We start from the raw sequence: 13808 nt of genomic DNA on the forward strand, positions 1-13808 counted from the left end.
AAATCCAGACCCGTCTGGAGATGGGTCATCTGGAGAGATGATCATCTGGAGAGACGATGTTAGAGTCTTGGAAGGCGGGTTGCCTGGGTGGCTCAGTTGGTTTCTGCCTTCAGCTCAGGTCATGATCCCAGGGACCTGCAGTCTAGCCCCATGTCAGGTTCCTTGCTCAGCGGGGAACCTGTTTCTCCCCCTCCCTCTGCCGCTCCCTCTGCTTGTGCTCTCTCACTCTACGTCAAATAAACAAATAAAATCTTAAAAAACAGAAAGAATCTTGGAAGGCTACAAATCGTGGTGGAGTGAGTGGAGAAAGCCGACACATCTAAACCAAGCATGTTTTCTCATTGTTGGGGTTAAAATTCTGTGCAGAATTTACCTGGATGCTGCAGCAAAGGAATGCCGGCTGTTTCATCGGTTTAGAGAAATTAATACATTCAAGAAGTGGTCAAGGCATTAAGGGTACAAAATCAGGAGAGGAAATGGTCCCGCTGAGATTCACCCTGCCAGATTCATGGAAAAGAATGGTTCCGGGTTCTGTGGGATGGGGTCTGCAGATTCTCCTGGGATGGAGCAGCTGGCAGTGGGTATATGCAGTCACCCCGGGGGTCCTTCTTCTGCATTCTTTGTCATCAGTGGGTGCCACATGGTGGTATTTTTATTATGTGCCTCATAGGGATACCATTCCCAGAAAAAGGGGAAATTGAGAGACAAAAGTCTGATAAAGTTGAGTTACCGGGGGCACTCCTGCTGCACTCGGGAGAGTGTGGTCACGAAATAATTCATCAGCTGCATCCTTGGGTTCGAGTTTTCTTTTGTCTTTCTTCTGCCTCTCCCCATCTTCTTCCCTGACTCATCTTGCTTGTGCACTTTCGCCTCTCTTGGAGACAATGAGCTCCCTGAGGCCAGGGGCGGGCTCTTAGATTCTCCATATCATTTAGCCCAGTGCCTGACACATCATAGTTTCTCTGTTGAATGTTAAATAAAAAGAAACTCCATGACTTGACTTGAGCTCTGGAATGGTAAAGTGGAAATGCTTCAGAAGTGGTCAAGAAAGAAAAGCAGGCACCAAGATACCAACATCCGGCCTCTTAACAGAATCAATGCCTGGGGTGTGCAGCACTGCTATCTATGTTTTTCACCTTTGGCAGGTGTTCATTATCTCACTGATAGGAGACATCAAGTTCCAGCATTTTAATCCTGTCCTTGAAACCTACATCTACAAGCACTTCAGTGCCACTCTGGCTTACGTGTAAGTCTGATTCAAGGGGACTGCCTGCTGCTGGGCTATTGGGTTTATACTCTCAGGGTTGGGTTGTTAAGAAATGCAAGGGACATAAGCTGACCCTAAGTGCAGAAGCTTGTTGTAAGCTTCTGGGGGGAGAAAGAGTACCAGCTAAGTGTTCCACCCCTGGGAAGGGCATTCAAGTAAGTCAATCCCTGCCTTCTGGGATGTCCCAAAGAGATAAGGCTCTCTGTCTTTAAGAATCCAGAACACAGAGAGACGAGGAGTTGAAGGCATCGAGAGCACAGTCAAGGACAGAAGATCATACTTGGGATCTTAGGAGAGTTGGGTGTCGGGGATTCGCAGGAAACCCCAAGGGGATCAAACAGTGGGTTAAGCAAGACTAAGTAGAAATGAGGGTCATGTCCTCAGCTGTACATCACAAGTGTTTTGTAGAATTTATTACTTACAGGATATGAGATGTCATTTTTCTTTCTTTTATATAAAGGAGAGTGGTCTCTGCCTTTTCCATGATCAGGTCATGGAAGCCTCCTTTCTGTCTTTGGTTTACAAGCTTCTGACTCAGGGAAGCAGCTAGCATGCGGCCCACCTCACCATGGCATTGTATGTGCCCTGTCGTCCCCACCCCTGGTGTCCCAGCCACTGTGCAGAGCAAGGTGATGAAGAGTGGCAAGAATGTAGCAGAGATTGGCAGAGATCTTTCTTTGTTGTTTATTTAAAAATTTTAAAAAAATTATTAAAAAAACCATATAATGTATTATTAGTCCCAGGGGTACAGGTCTGTGAATCGCCAGGTTTACACACTTCACAGCACTCACCATAGCACATACCCTCCCCAATGTCCATAAACCAACCCCCCCACCCCCGCCCCCCCACCGCCCCCCACCCCCGCCCCCGGGCAACTCTTAGTTTGTTTTGTGAGATTAAGAGTCGGCAGAGATCTTTCTGACAACGGTTTATGCCGGGTCAATGCCAGCTGCTGTTGCTAATCTATCATGTTGGCTGCTGACCTGACTTTTCAGGTCAGGTCCTAGAGTCCCGTATCTTCTTTCTGAACTAAACAAGGAAGTTCTTGGTTTGATTTGCAAGAGAGGTCCAGCAGTGTTACAAGTGTAAGTGACAGAAAAGAGGTGTAACGTAGCATAATCACCCACAAACACGGTGGACGTGATGCCCGCTGGGCTGGGAGAAGCAGCAGATACACTCATGACAGGTTTCTTTGCATGCAGTAGCCTCACTTCCCAAGCAGGCGGTAGCTGCATGTGGATCTTCATTGTGGATCCAAGTGGATCACTTCCCTGGATCTTCATTCCACAGAGTCGAGTGCAGCACTCCAGGAAGTAGCAATCTGGGTTTCTTTACAAGACTGTTTCAGTTCGACATGTGTGCTGTGGATTTTTCTTAATACTAGGAAAACTCAGAGATTCACAGAAAGAAAGGTCAAGCTATGAGTGTCCCTCAAAGTGTAAGTCAGCAGACAATTAAGAAAATGCCTAGACTCTGGAAAGACACAGCGATCTGACATCCCAGCCCAGTGTTATCTGTTGGGATGCCCAGAAACCATGGTTGTCATCAGATTGAGCCAGAGTCAGATGGAGCTTCTCTTCTCATCCTCACCGTTCTGTGACTCCCAAAGAGTTCAGGCAGACTGAAGGGAATTAGATAGACCTCTTTTAAGGTGACGTTAGGCATACAGTCCCTTCCTTCCAGGAACGTCTGAGAATGTGTGTATAACATACTGGAGATTAAAATGTCTTCATGGTTTGAATCCCTTCAACTTTCATTTTTGATTCTTTTTAAAAATCCTGCTAAGGAAAGAAACCACCCATTATTTCTAAGTTTTAGGGATGCTCCAAACTTAGTCTGCGGTGAGGAAACCAAACTGCAAAGGAGTCAGTTTCTCTACTCAGGGCATATTCTAGAAGAGATCATTATAGTTGTGATTTCTGCCAAGTTCCCTTCTCATATAACATACCTCAAACCTCAGAGTACCATTTTGCCCCACTGACATTTTTCTTTCTCACCCTTTCAAGGAAACTCTCCAAGGTACTGAACTTTTATGTGGCGAATGCAGATGACTCCAGCAAGACAGAATTGCTTTTTGCTGCTTTGAAAGCCCTAAAGTACTTGTTTCGATTCATCATCCAATCCAGAGTACTCTACTTGAGGTAATGGTAACTGCAGTAAGATGTTTATGCTGTCTGTTCTCTTTCACGGATTTTCCCTTAATCTGCGTGCTCTGTGTTCAGCGCTCTGATCACAGTTGAATCACGGAATTGCCAAATTTCAGAACTCCAAGGCTGAACATGGTGGTAGATTCTGAAACCCCTGGAGAAGTCTGGTCCAGAGTCCTTTCAAGGCAGCAGAATTTCTAGGGCAGTAATGACAGGATTAGGGACGTATGTGGCTACTGTATGCAGCTTGATGAAAGCCTTATTTGGTGATGACAGCTCTAGGAGTCAAGGTTCCTATGGCAAGACTACATTTAGTGCAGCAAGGGACTTCATGATGATGTCAGGTGTACAATTCTAGGATCGTGAGCTCTTGGTGGTGGATGGAGAATGGTGGCCATTGTCACTGGGGAGATGTTTCCTCAAGGGTCTGTTTCTTTGCTGACGTCATGCTCAGCTACTTGATGAAACTAAGCCAAATATGGTAATTCCCAGCTTGAACTTCTAAAATAACAGCTCCATCAAAAATAGAGATGGGGCACTTGGATTAATTAGGCGTCTGACTCTTGGTTTCGGCTCAGGTTGTGATCTCAGGGTCATGAGATCAGCCCTCACTGGGCTCTGTGATGAATGTGGAGCCTGCCTGAGATTCTATGTCTCCTTCTCCTTCTGCTCCCCGCACCCCACCTTGCTTGCTTGCTCTCTCTCTAAATAAATCTTTAAAAAGAAATAGCAGAGACAAAGAATGAGGACGAAACTGTCCTGGGAATGCTCACAACCCCAGTGTCATCTCTACCTTTCAATAAGAGTTGGATTTCCAAACTGAAAATATATTGCTAAGGCAGGTTTGGAAACCGGACAGAGAGCATGCTAAAACCATAGGTAAGAGGATTTCAAGTCTAGACCTGAGCATTTGTATTGGTTTTAACTTGGTATGTTTCAACAATCATAAACAAAATTGTGATTGTTGAAACATACCAAGTTAAAACCAATACAAATGCTCAGGTCTAGACTTGAAATCCTCTTACCTATGGTTTCACTCCTAGTAACATTTTAGCATGCTCTCTGTCCCTGCTCAGCAGGGAGTCTGCTACTCCCTCTGACCCTCCCCCTTCTCATGCTCTCTCTCTCTCTCTCTCATTCTCAATCTCTCAAATAAATAAAATCTTTAAAGTTTTTTTTTTATTATTCATTTATTTGACAGACAGAGATCACAAGTAGGCAGAGAGAAAAGGGGGGAAGCAGGCTCCCGGCTGAGCAGAGAGCCCGATGCAGGGCTCGATCCCAGGACCCTGAGATCATGACCTGAGCCGAAGGCAGAGGCCTAACCCACTGAGCCACCCAGGCACCCAATAAATAAAATCTTTAAAAAAAAAAATAAAGCTAATTAAAATCTTGATCTATATTGTACATTGCAAGCTTTTTAATGTTAATTGTTTGCCTTTTAATTTTTTGGTGTTAGGGAGGAGGAGTGAGGGTGTGTGGGAGGCTCTGTAGAGCCTGTGTGAGGAATTAGGAGAAGCCAGTGCTTTGGGAGCATGGGGAATGACAGGGAGTGGGGAGCAGCAGCAGAGTGACAGGAAAAGTAGGACCTGGCAGGTCATCCTAAGGAGTTTGGATTTTACCCAAGTAAAAATCCTGATGCCGGAAGATCCCTGCTCTTGACCAGTTGGTGGTACCATTGCCATCCAGTGTAAAGGCACTTGGACTACAATTTGGGACTTCTGTGTTTCTGAGAAATGTGCCCAAGACCTCTGATTTCTACTTATGAGAAAGAACCAACTTTTAGTGGCTGGACAGATCCCGAAGACAAACAAGAATACCTTAATCAAAACCAGCAGGAATCAGCGAAGGGGAGGTGTTCTCCTGTGCTACGAGGCCCTGTCGTAGAGCAGGTCAGCACCCAGCTGGCCACTTCAGTGGAGAGAATGGCATTCCGGAACTTGCAGACCGTGTTGGGTTCAGAACATTGTGGGTCCAGTAAGAAGAGAAGAGGAGAATGGGGGAGGAGGGCAGGAGTGACACTGGAGGCTAGGCTGCGGCAAGAGTGTGGGTTGGGAATGTGCACTGGGGGAGTCCCCGGCGTATCAGGTGTTCTGCTAATGAGCTGCGGAGGCTGGGCATGTGCACCGGGCTCACATCTGATCCTTCAGGCAGAGCAGCTTCCTGCTGCTCCCCCTTTGCCGGAAATGCCCGTACACCGTTAGGAGGGACAGCCTCATTCAGCTTCCAGGGAGTTCTTCCCAACTGGCTGACCATAGCAGACCAAGTGGAGAGCTCTGTGGTGGGACTGTAGCACGGGTTCCTACGTGCTCTTGTCCAGGTGGTAATATCTTCTCAGCCTACTACTGGGCGTCTCCTTGGTGCACCCTTTGACCTTCCCTTCACGCAGTCTCAAGTGGTGACCAGGGAGGCACAGGCCTCCAGCATTGCTCAGGTGATGGATCTTCTCAGAAATTTCTTTTTAAAGGTGGAAAACCTGACCATTGTTTCTCTTTCTCCTGTTAAGATTTTACGGCCAAAGTGAAGACGGAGATGAATTTAATAATTCAATCCGCCAGCTATTTCTCGCTTTCAATATGCTCATGGACAGGCCTTTGGAGGAAGCCGTCAAGATAAAGGTCAGCAGGGTATCAGCGTGGGCGTCCCTTTTCTTGCTGTCTCTGAGCGTGTTCTGTGATAACATAGAACTGGACACGGTGGGAGAGAAGCAAAGTGAATCATATTCGTGGAAGGCCTGTGAATTTTAGTATGACTTACTGAAAGCAAAGGGAGAAACCCATGTTTTAACTTTTATGTCCTTTTGTATTCTCAAATGGCAATTTGCCCCACACAAACTATCCTTTTAGACATCCTATGATGTCTGTGAATTCAGCCAGTCGATCCCAGTGTCACAGGCAACGGGTTTTTATCCTAAGTTCCCCCATTCTTCCCAGAAGCCCAAAGTCGCCCTCATGTTCGTCATTACCAATTTTTTCATGGAAAATATGCCATCTCTGAGGATTCAGATCTGTACTTCATTATTTATTCTTTGTTTTTGATGGCCACCTTGTGAGGAAGATGTCAAGATCTTAACGACCTCCTTAGATAGAAAGATGAATTCCAAACAAACAGTACCTGTTGGTAATGAAGAAAAAGAAAAGCCGTGCCATCTGACCTTTCAGGAAAACATTCTAGGCATCACCTTTAGCAACACTGAGCTCTCCTCTCTAATGCGAGAGCATCTGTGTCCAGTTCCCTACGTGGATGCAAGCCTTTTCTTCCTGGGATTAAGGAATTTTGTGTTCTGTGTTCGTCCTGCCTGGCAACTGAATTTGCCTTTCTGTATTTTTCTGACAGGGGGCAGCCCTGAAGTACCTTCCCAGCATCATTAACGACGTCAAACTTGTGTTTGATCCCGTAGAGCTCAGGTAAACAGCAAAGCGAGTTCGTGGACTTTTACAAAGAAGCCGCCCCTGCCTGGGGCCTGGGCTGCTGCACATTCTGTTATTCTTCCAACCCGTATTAGCGGAACCCCTTCTGGGGCTCCGTTTCTGCAGAAAATATAAAAGGAGACACAAAGCCTGCCCCTGAGTGAGGTTTGCCCTTTTCTCTGGAGAATCGATGTGCAGATGGGAAATTAACTAGAAGAACATACATAACGATCTGCTTCCAGCCCTCTACCCAAGCCCCCGGGCCATACAAAGAGGCAGTGAGCGACAGCGGGTGGAATTAGCTGGGAAAGGGTCCTGCAGGGGAGGAGTGTTCAGGCAGGTCTGCGCAGCCGGGATGGACGTGACCGTGCTTCGCAAGTTCAAACAGAGGCAGCTCTGAGGCTGAGAGCTACAGCACATGTGGAGCACAGTCTTCACCTCCGAGGGGCAGACGCTCAGGCCACCTGGGGGAGATTTCCAGGGAAAACGCTCCACACCCAGATCTCGGAGTCGACAGGAGCTGTGTAATGGTCCCTTCAGTGGGACAGAAGGAAAATAACTAACCTCTGGGATCTCTCTTGCAGCGTGCTCTTCTGCAAGTTCATCCAGAGCATCCCTGACAACCAGTTAGTTCGCCAAAAACTGAACTGCATGACCAAGATAGTGGAGAGCAGTCTTTTCCAGCAGTCAGGTACGTCCTCAACAAAAACTACCACTTGCCGAAATTCCAGTCTTGGCGGCTTCTCCAGCTAGCACTTGCTTGCTTTTTTAAAAAATGTCAATAATGACCTTGCCAGTAGCTGGTTGGGACTCCGGGATCTCCCGAGAAACCGGTTTTAAGGAGCAGACAGAGTCAGTTTAATATTTCCGAGAGGATCCGAGACTTTTTTTTTTTTTTCAATGAGGACAATCCAGTCTTTCAGTAATTAGAGAACTTTGTCCTCCAAATGGCATACCCCAGCAGGCAAACAGGAAAGATGGTTCTTTTCAACAAATGTGTCTTCTTCGACCTGTATTTGTTGCATAACCTGAAAAGCCAGGGAGCAGCTGTGCAGGGCTGTGCTATCCTCCCCTCCTCCCTGCCCCCCGTCCCCAGCTCAGGAGAGCAGATATGTGTATTTCTTCTTAACTTCCATGCTCAGTCATGTCACATGAAGCACTGAAAAACGGGCCACAGTGGTTGTATTTACACCACAGAAATTGGCGAATGCTCTAAGTCACAGGTTTTAGAGGGGCCTCGGGGCTTTGTGGGGGAGCCAGAGGGCGTGGAGGAGAGAAAACTCTAACATGGATGAAATGCTCTTCATTTTGTGACTAGGAGCAAGCATACAGCCACCACGTCTAAATCACTGTGCTCTTGTCCCCAAGCTGATATGGGAAAGCGGTCTGATATCTGGTCTTTCCCCAATAAACCCAAGACTTGCCAGAGAGGGACTGCTCTGGGAAGTTGTTTTGGGGCTACCAGAGGGTGAGGGGCTTCCAGAGGGTGACCCCATGTTGTGTGTATTGCCTGGAAGGTCACCAGGCACCAGCAAGACTCCTCAGAAATAGGGAAAAGTGAGCGGGTTGTTGGTGCCAGTCCTCCTGGCCTTGCTCCGGGCTGGTTATATAACTTTGGACACACCAGGAACCTTCTGTAAGTCTTAGCCTCCATTTCCACGGAAGGGAGGATTTGAACTGGATCACATCAGTAGCCTCTTTTGGCTCTGAAATTTTCTGACCCTGTGAATTTTTGCTTAGAAATTCCAACTATTATAAGGACACTGTTGGAGGTGTGTACAAAGCTAGTGAATGCTCTTAAGTAGAAAACCTAATATTACTAGACATCTTCATACGCTATGATATATCTGCCTCTAAGCATGCAGAAAGGATACGGAAGATGATAAAAATGGGCTGTTTGAGCACAAAAGCTAGCAGGCACTGTGTGTTCCAATTAGAGGAAGTATTCTCACTGTTAACAGTCATTTCCGTTAGCGTCCAGAACATCTGGCCTCATCGTAATAATGTCTTCTAATATCGAGGATCCCAGAAGGAAGACATCATAGAAAGATAAGCCCTTATTTTGTGAAGCTCATATGCCTGCCAAAACATCAGGATGTCCTTGAAACACATCACAATGTCCTAGGAAGGCTCACTTGGTATTCATACAAATTTTAGAGTCCATTCTCTCCATTCGGTGGAAGCTTTCAAACATTTTTTACAAGTGTGACTGGCTTAATTTATTCCTTTTGTAGGACTTTGCCTCTGGCTGTCAAGTTGGCTTTTTTTTTTTTTTTTTAGCTAAAGACATTGTTGAATACTTGAAACCTTTTTGTTTATGTGCCTGTGATGGGTATAATTTTCTGAGCTTTTAAAATCAAGTTACAGGGCTGAAGTTCCATGTCTAGGCTGCTGTGCTCCCACTGGGTGGAGCTCAGAGGTCAGCTGTGGTATCGGGCAGAGGGAGAGTTGTAGGCAGAAGCGGGGCACCTGGGGGCCAGTGGGGGTGGTGGGTGCTGCAGCTGGTGAGCTGGGTGCACTTTCTCCCCCAGAGTGCAGAGATGTGCTGCTGCCGCTGCTGATAGACCAGCTCAGCGGCCAGTTAGATGACAACTCCAGCAAGCCCGACCATGAGGCCAGCTCGCAGCTTCTGAGCAACATCCTGGAAGTGCTGGACAGGAAGGATGTGGTGAGTTGAATCGTCACCCCATGCAGACCACAGTGCACATGGGTCCCTCTGCCTCGGGTAAGAATGACTTCAGAGCCTTCCTTGTCTCAGGGCTTGGCCCCAGCGGTTTAGAACCTGGGTCCTGGGGCTGGTTTTGAGGTGATCAGAGAGGCTTCTGCTTGCCAGAGCCTGCTCTGCAAATCTAGGTCCAGGAGAGGTCCGCGGGCTGCTGGCACTTGTGGCGGGCTGCTTTTCCCGGCTCATCCACGGTGGAGATCCCTGAGGGGGCTTTGAAGAATCAGAGGCCTGTTTAGATTTTTTATGCAGAAACCTTGGCCCTCTTTTACCACTGGTACTGAGAGGACTGTTGTAGATGTACCTGAGCTTCTGAGATGCTTTCATTTTTATACTCTCTCTGACACCAACCCTTCCTTTTGGAGCCTGGTGGAAATGATGTGTTTTCTCATCTCGCATCTTCTCCCTTACCTCCCATCCTCTCCAAAACCCTGGGGCTTCATCTGCCTGGATTTACCTTGTTCTAGAGATAACACAGCCCATAGCCTAGGCAGGGCCACTCTCAGGAGGCTGGAAAAGTTGGCAGAATGTGTTTATTTGTGCACAAACCATACCTACTGCCCCCCACAACGTCTGCCTGGCACCAGTGTTCCCACAGAGCAAGGAAGACACTCTTGGCTTTGCCTAAGCCATTCTCTTACCAGTATGTTTAGGCTCAGTTCTGCTAAAGGAGTTGAAGAACACTCTGTCCCTTTTCCCATAGCTAAATTCTTAGCTCACCTTTCAAGGCCCACCCCAGTTTGGCCACAGCCTGCCTCCTCTTCACACAGGCACGTCTGCATTTCTGCCAATTCACGCCTCAGCTGCGGAGGTACCGGAGAACGCCATTGCCTTTTCCACCTATCCTCACCCTTTCCCTGAGCCCCTGCAGCCCACCTTAGAATTTGTGTTATTTATTGGGTATTTATTAATTATAGGTCATGTTCCCCTTCTTCTTTTTTTTCTTAAGTGTGTTTCTAGAAACCAAATAAAATATAATAAGTTTCCCCAAGGAACTTTATGACTGGGGATTTGATTCCTAACCAAGGATTTTACAACAGATAAATAAATGTAACCAATCATCTCATGATGATAAGAATATTTTTAAAAAGTAACTCTTATGACTCCGTAATCAAAGTACTAAAATGAAGCTCTAAGCTTGAGTTGACAACAGTGTACCAGGGTCTTCGGTTTAGTCAAGGCTCCAATGTGTGTATATGATCCAGGGTTAATCTAAAACATGGGAATTGGGCCGTTTTCTGGTGCAAGTATTAGCATGTGTAGCTCTTTATCCTTAGGCAAATCTGTAGATACCTGAGTTCCCCTTATATAGCATGGAGGGATTGTTCTGGATGGCCTCTTGGGTCTCTTCCACTCTGACGCACCTTGTTTTGTTTTTTTTTAAAACACTGAAATCTTCCTTTACTTTCCCTTTTGAATGGGTATGGCTGTCTCAATCATTTCATTATGGCCAACTTTTATTTTGTAAAAAAAGAAAAGAAAAAGAAAAAAAAGAAAGAAAGAAAAGACAAAAAGGCAATTTAAAGTCTTAGAAAATTTTGTTGTTGGAGGTATGCAGAAGGTAGATCTGACACACAGTAGTATAAATACTACCTAAGTAATACAAGGTTTAGAAATATACAAAGCTAGCGTTATTGAGCAATTACAACCTTTTATGGCTTAAACAGTTAGTTGCAAGTTCTTTTGGTAGAAAGTTCTCGTAAGGTGCTGAGTTTCTGGCCTGCTGGGATTGCTGACCATCTGTCCATATAGGGCCTTCTATTTGCACGAGATGGTGGGAATTCTTCGGTTTGTACACAGGGGAGTTACATAAATGTCTCTGGATCAGGGCATCAGTAAAGTGAGCATTATGAAGAAGGATAGACACACAAAATTTATGCACATAAAAATAAATCCTAGCCCTAAGATGGTTCTTCATCTGCATCCACCATTTGTCTCTTTCCCACTCCTTATGCCACGAGATTCTATCTTCTCTGGTCTAGTTTACAGCATGAAAATCCTGAGGGCAGTTCTGCAGTGGTGGATCGCTTTCTGGTTCCGACACTGGTCCTTCAGGAAACTGGCATAGTTCTAGTGAACCTTGGCATTGTGGGGCAGAGTCTTAACTCCAGACCTTGAACCGTCGCAGGCTCGGTGAGCTCGGAGCGCGGCCGGAGGCCAGGGAGATGGGAGTAATTGGGCGCTTTTCTCTGAGGGCTCACTGAGGAGTGGAGCCCCGAGCTCTCAGCTCCTCCGGGCCGAGAGACTGGGAGGCCGCCATTCTCATTCCCGTCCTCCGGAACTCTCTTATTTTATTTTTTATTTATTTTATTTTATTTTATTTTATTTATTTATTTATTTATTTATTTATTTATTTACTTTTTAAAAGATTTTATTTATTTATTTGACAGAGAGAGATCACAAGTAGACGGAGAGGCAGGCAGAGAGAGAGAGAGAGAGGGAAGCAGGCTCCCCGCTGAGCAGAGAGCCCGATGCGGGCCTCGATCCCAGGACCCTGAGATCATGACCTGAGCCGAAGGCAGCGGCCCAACCCACTGAGCCACCCAGGCGCCCTTATTTTATTTTTTAAAGAATTTATTTATCTGAGAGAGAGAGCACGAGTGGGGTGTAGGGACAGAGGGCAAGGGAAAAGCAGTCACTTACCCGACCAAGCCACCCAGGTGCCCCATGTTTTGTTTTTAATATAATGTATTTTAATATAAATTTTTAATATAAATTTGTTATATTTAATTTATATTTATATCTAAATAATATATATTGCTATATATGACATTAAAAAAATTTATATAGTATAACAAATAATATTTAAGTTATAAATATATTTATATTTGTATAAATTTAATGTAAAATTACATTAGTTTATTATATTTATAAATATATAATTGTATGTTATTAAGTATATATTTACATATAAGTAAAATATATAAATTTATATAATTTATATACAATTTGTATAAATTGTATATAAAGTATATGATTATACATTTATATAAATTTATATATTTAAATCTGTTTAATATAAATTTAGCATAACATTTATATTTAATGTAAATATATTTATATATTATATAATAGATTTACTTTAATAGATTTATATTTATATTAAAAATCTATTATAAATATAAAATTAAATTAATTAAATTTAAGGATTTATATTTAATATAAAAATTTTAATATAGGGACGCCTGGGTGGCTCAGTTGGTTAAGTAGCTGCCTTCGGCTCAGGTCATGATTCCAGCATCCTGGGATCGAGTCCCGCATCGGGCTCCTTGCTCAGCAGGAGCCTGCTTCTCCCTCTGCCTCTGCCTGCCATTCTGTCTGCCTGTGCTTGCTCTCTCTCCCTCTCTCTCTGACAAATAAATAAAATCTTAAAAAAAAAATTTTTTTAATATAATATCTTTGCCCGCCTTCATACATGCAGAAGGACCCTTTGGAAATGACTTGAATGTACTTACATTTTATGCTGAAAGATTTAATTGGCTTGAGGAAGCTTTTTTTTTGTCTTCCTAATAACGTTCCCTGTAATGAGCAGAAGCATTCAAGATTATTGATCTTGGAGCTTCTGTAAAATTAGTAAATTGGATAAATTTTTGGTGATGGTAATGATACGGCTTTATTCCCCCACCATAAGCATTCTTAAATGTATAAACCAACCCTGTATGTCTTCCCCTATCCCCCCATTTCCTCAGTTAAAATTCCAGGCTCTGATTACTGACATGGATTCCTATGCCTTTTTTCAATAGTCCAGGATTCCTCTTTTCCCAAAGCTGTGTCTCCACTCTGCCCACATTCTTCAAAGTCCAGCTGCCGTAGGTCCCTGCCTGAGGTCGCTCCTGTTCCAGGCCTGCCTGGAGTCCTCCACTCTGCCACTTCCGTTTGTGCTCTCCTTATATCCGGCTTAAGGTCCTTCTCATTCGGTATCCTGAGCTGTGGTTCAGTTCACAGACACATCTTGAACAGCGCCCACGCTCCGGGTGCTGAGATAGGTCTGAGTGCAGCACTGAACAAGAGAGGGAAGCACCTGCCATCATGGAGCTGCCCTTCTAGGAGGATCCTGTGTTCTTCTCATTGTCCTTCAAGCTCCAGCTCTCCGGCTGAGGTGAATCTTTGAAGGGCTCTGAGAGCATCTGATTCTGTTTCCTCCCTCCACCCCAGCCGGCGGGACTCACTCACCTATCCAGGTTTGGGGTGTGGTCTCGCTACGGAATGAGGGTAAAATGCTTCAACAGAGAGGCAAGGTCTATGGATCACGTTCCCTCAAA

General features: G+C 45.1%; 1 protein-coding gene across 2 annotated transcripts in view; it reads left to right on the top strand.

Moving 5' to 3' along the window:
• DOCK5 (dedicator of cytokinesis 5) overlaps positions 1–13808 on the top strand; it is a 218837-nt gene that overhangs the window by 133954 nt on the left and 71075 nt on the right. For both annotated transcript variants that reach the window (XM_047717378.1, XM_047717379.1), the window contains 6 exons: positions 1146–1246; positions 3274–3408; positions 5921–6032; positions 6751–6821; positions 7409–7515; positions 9356–9492. In XM_047717378.1, coding sequence (XP_047573334.1) covers positions 1146–1246; positions 3274–3408; positions 5921–6032; positions 6751–6821; positions 7409–7515; positions 9356–9492 — 663 coding nt within the window. The remainder of the gene's footprint in view (positions 1–1145; positions 1247–3273; positions 3409–5920; positions 6033–6750; positions 6822–7408; positions 7516–9355; positions 9493–13808) is intronic.

Source organism: Lutra lutra, chromosome 2, assembly GCF_902655055.1.
Source record: "Lutra lutra chromosome 2, mLutLut1.2, whole genome shotgun sequence".
NCBI classification, from domain to species: domain Eukaryota; kingdom Metazoa; phylum Chordata; class Mammalia; order Carnivora; family Mustelidae; genus Lutra; species Lutra lutra.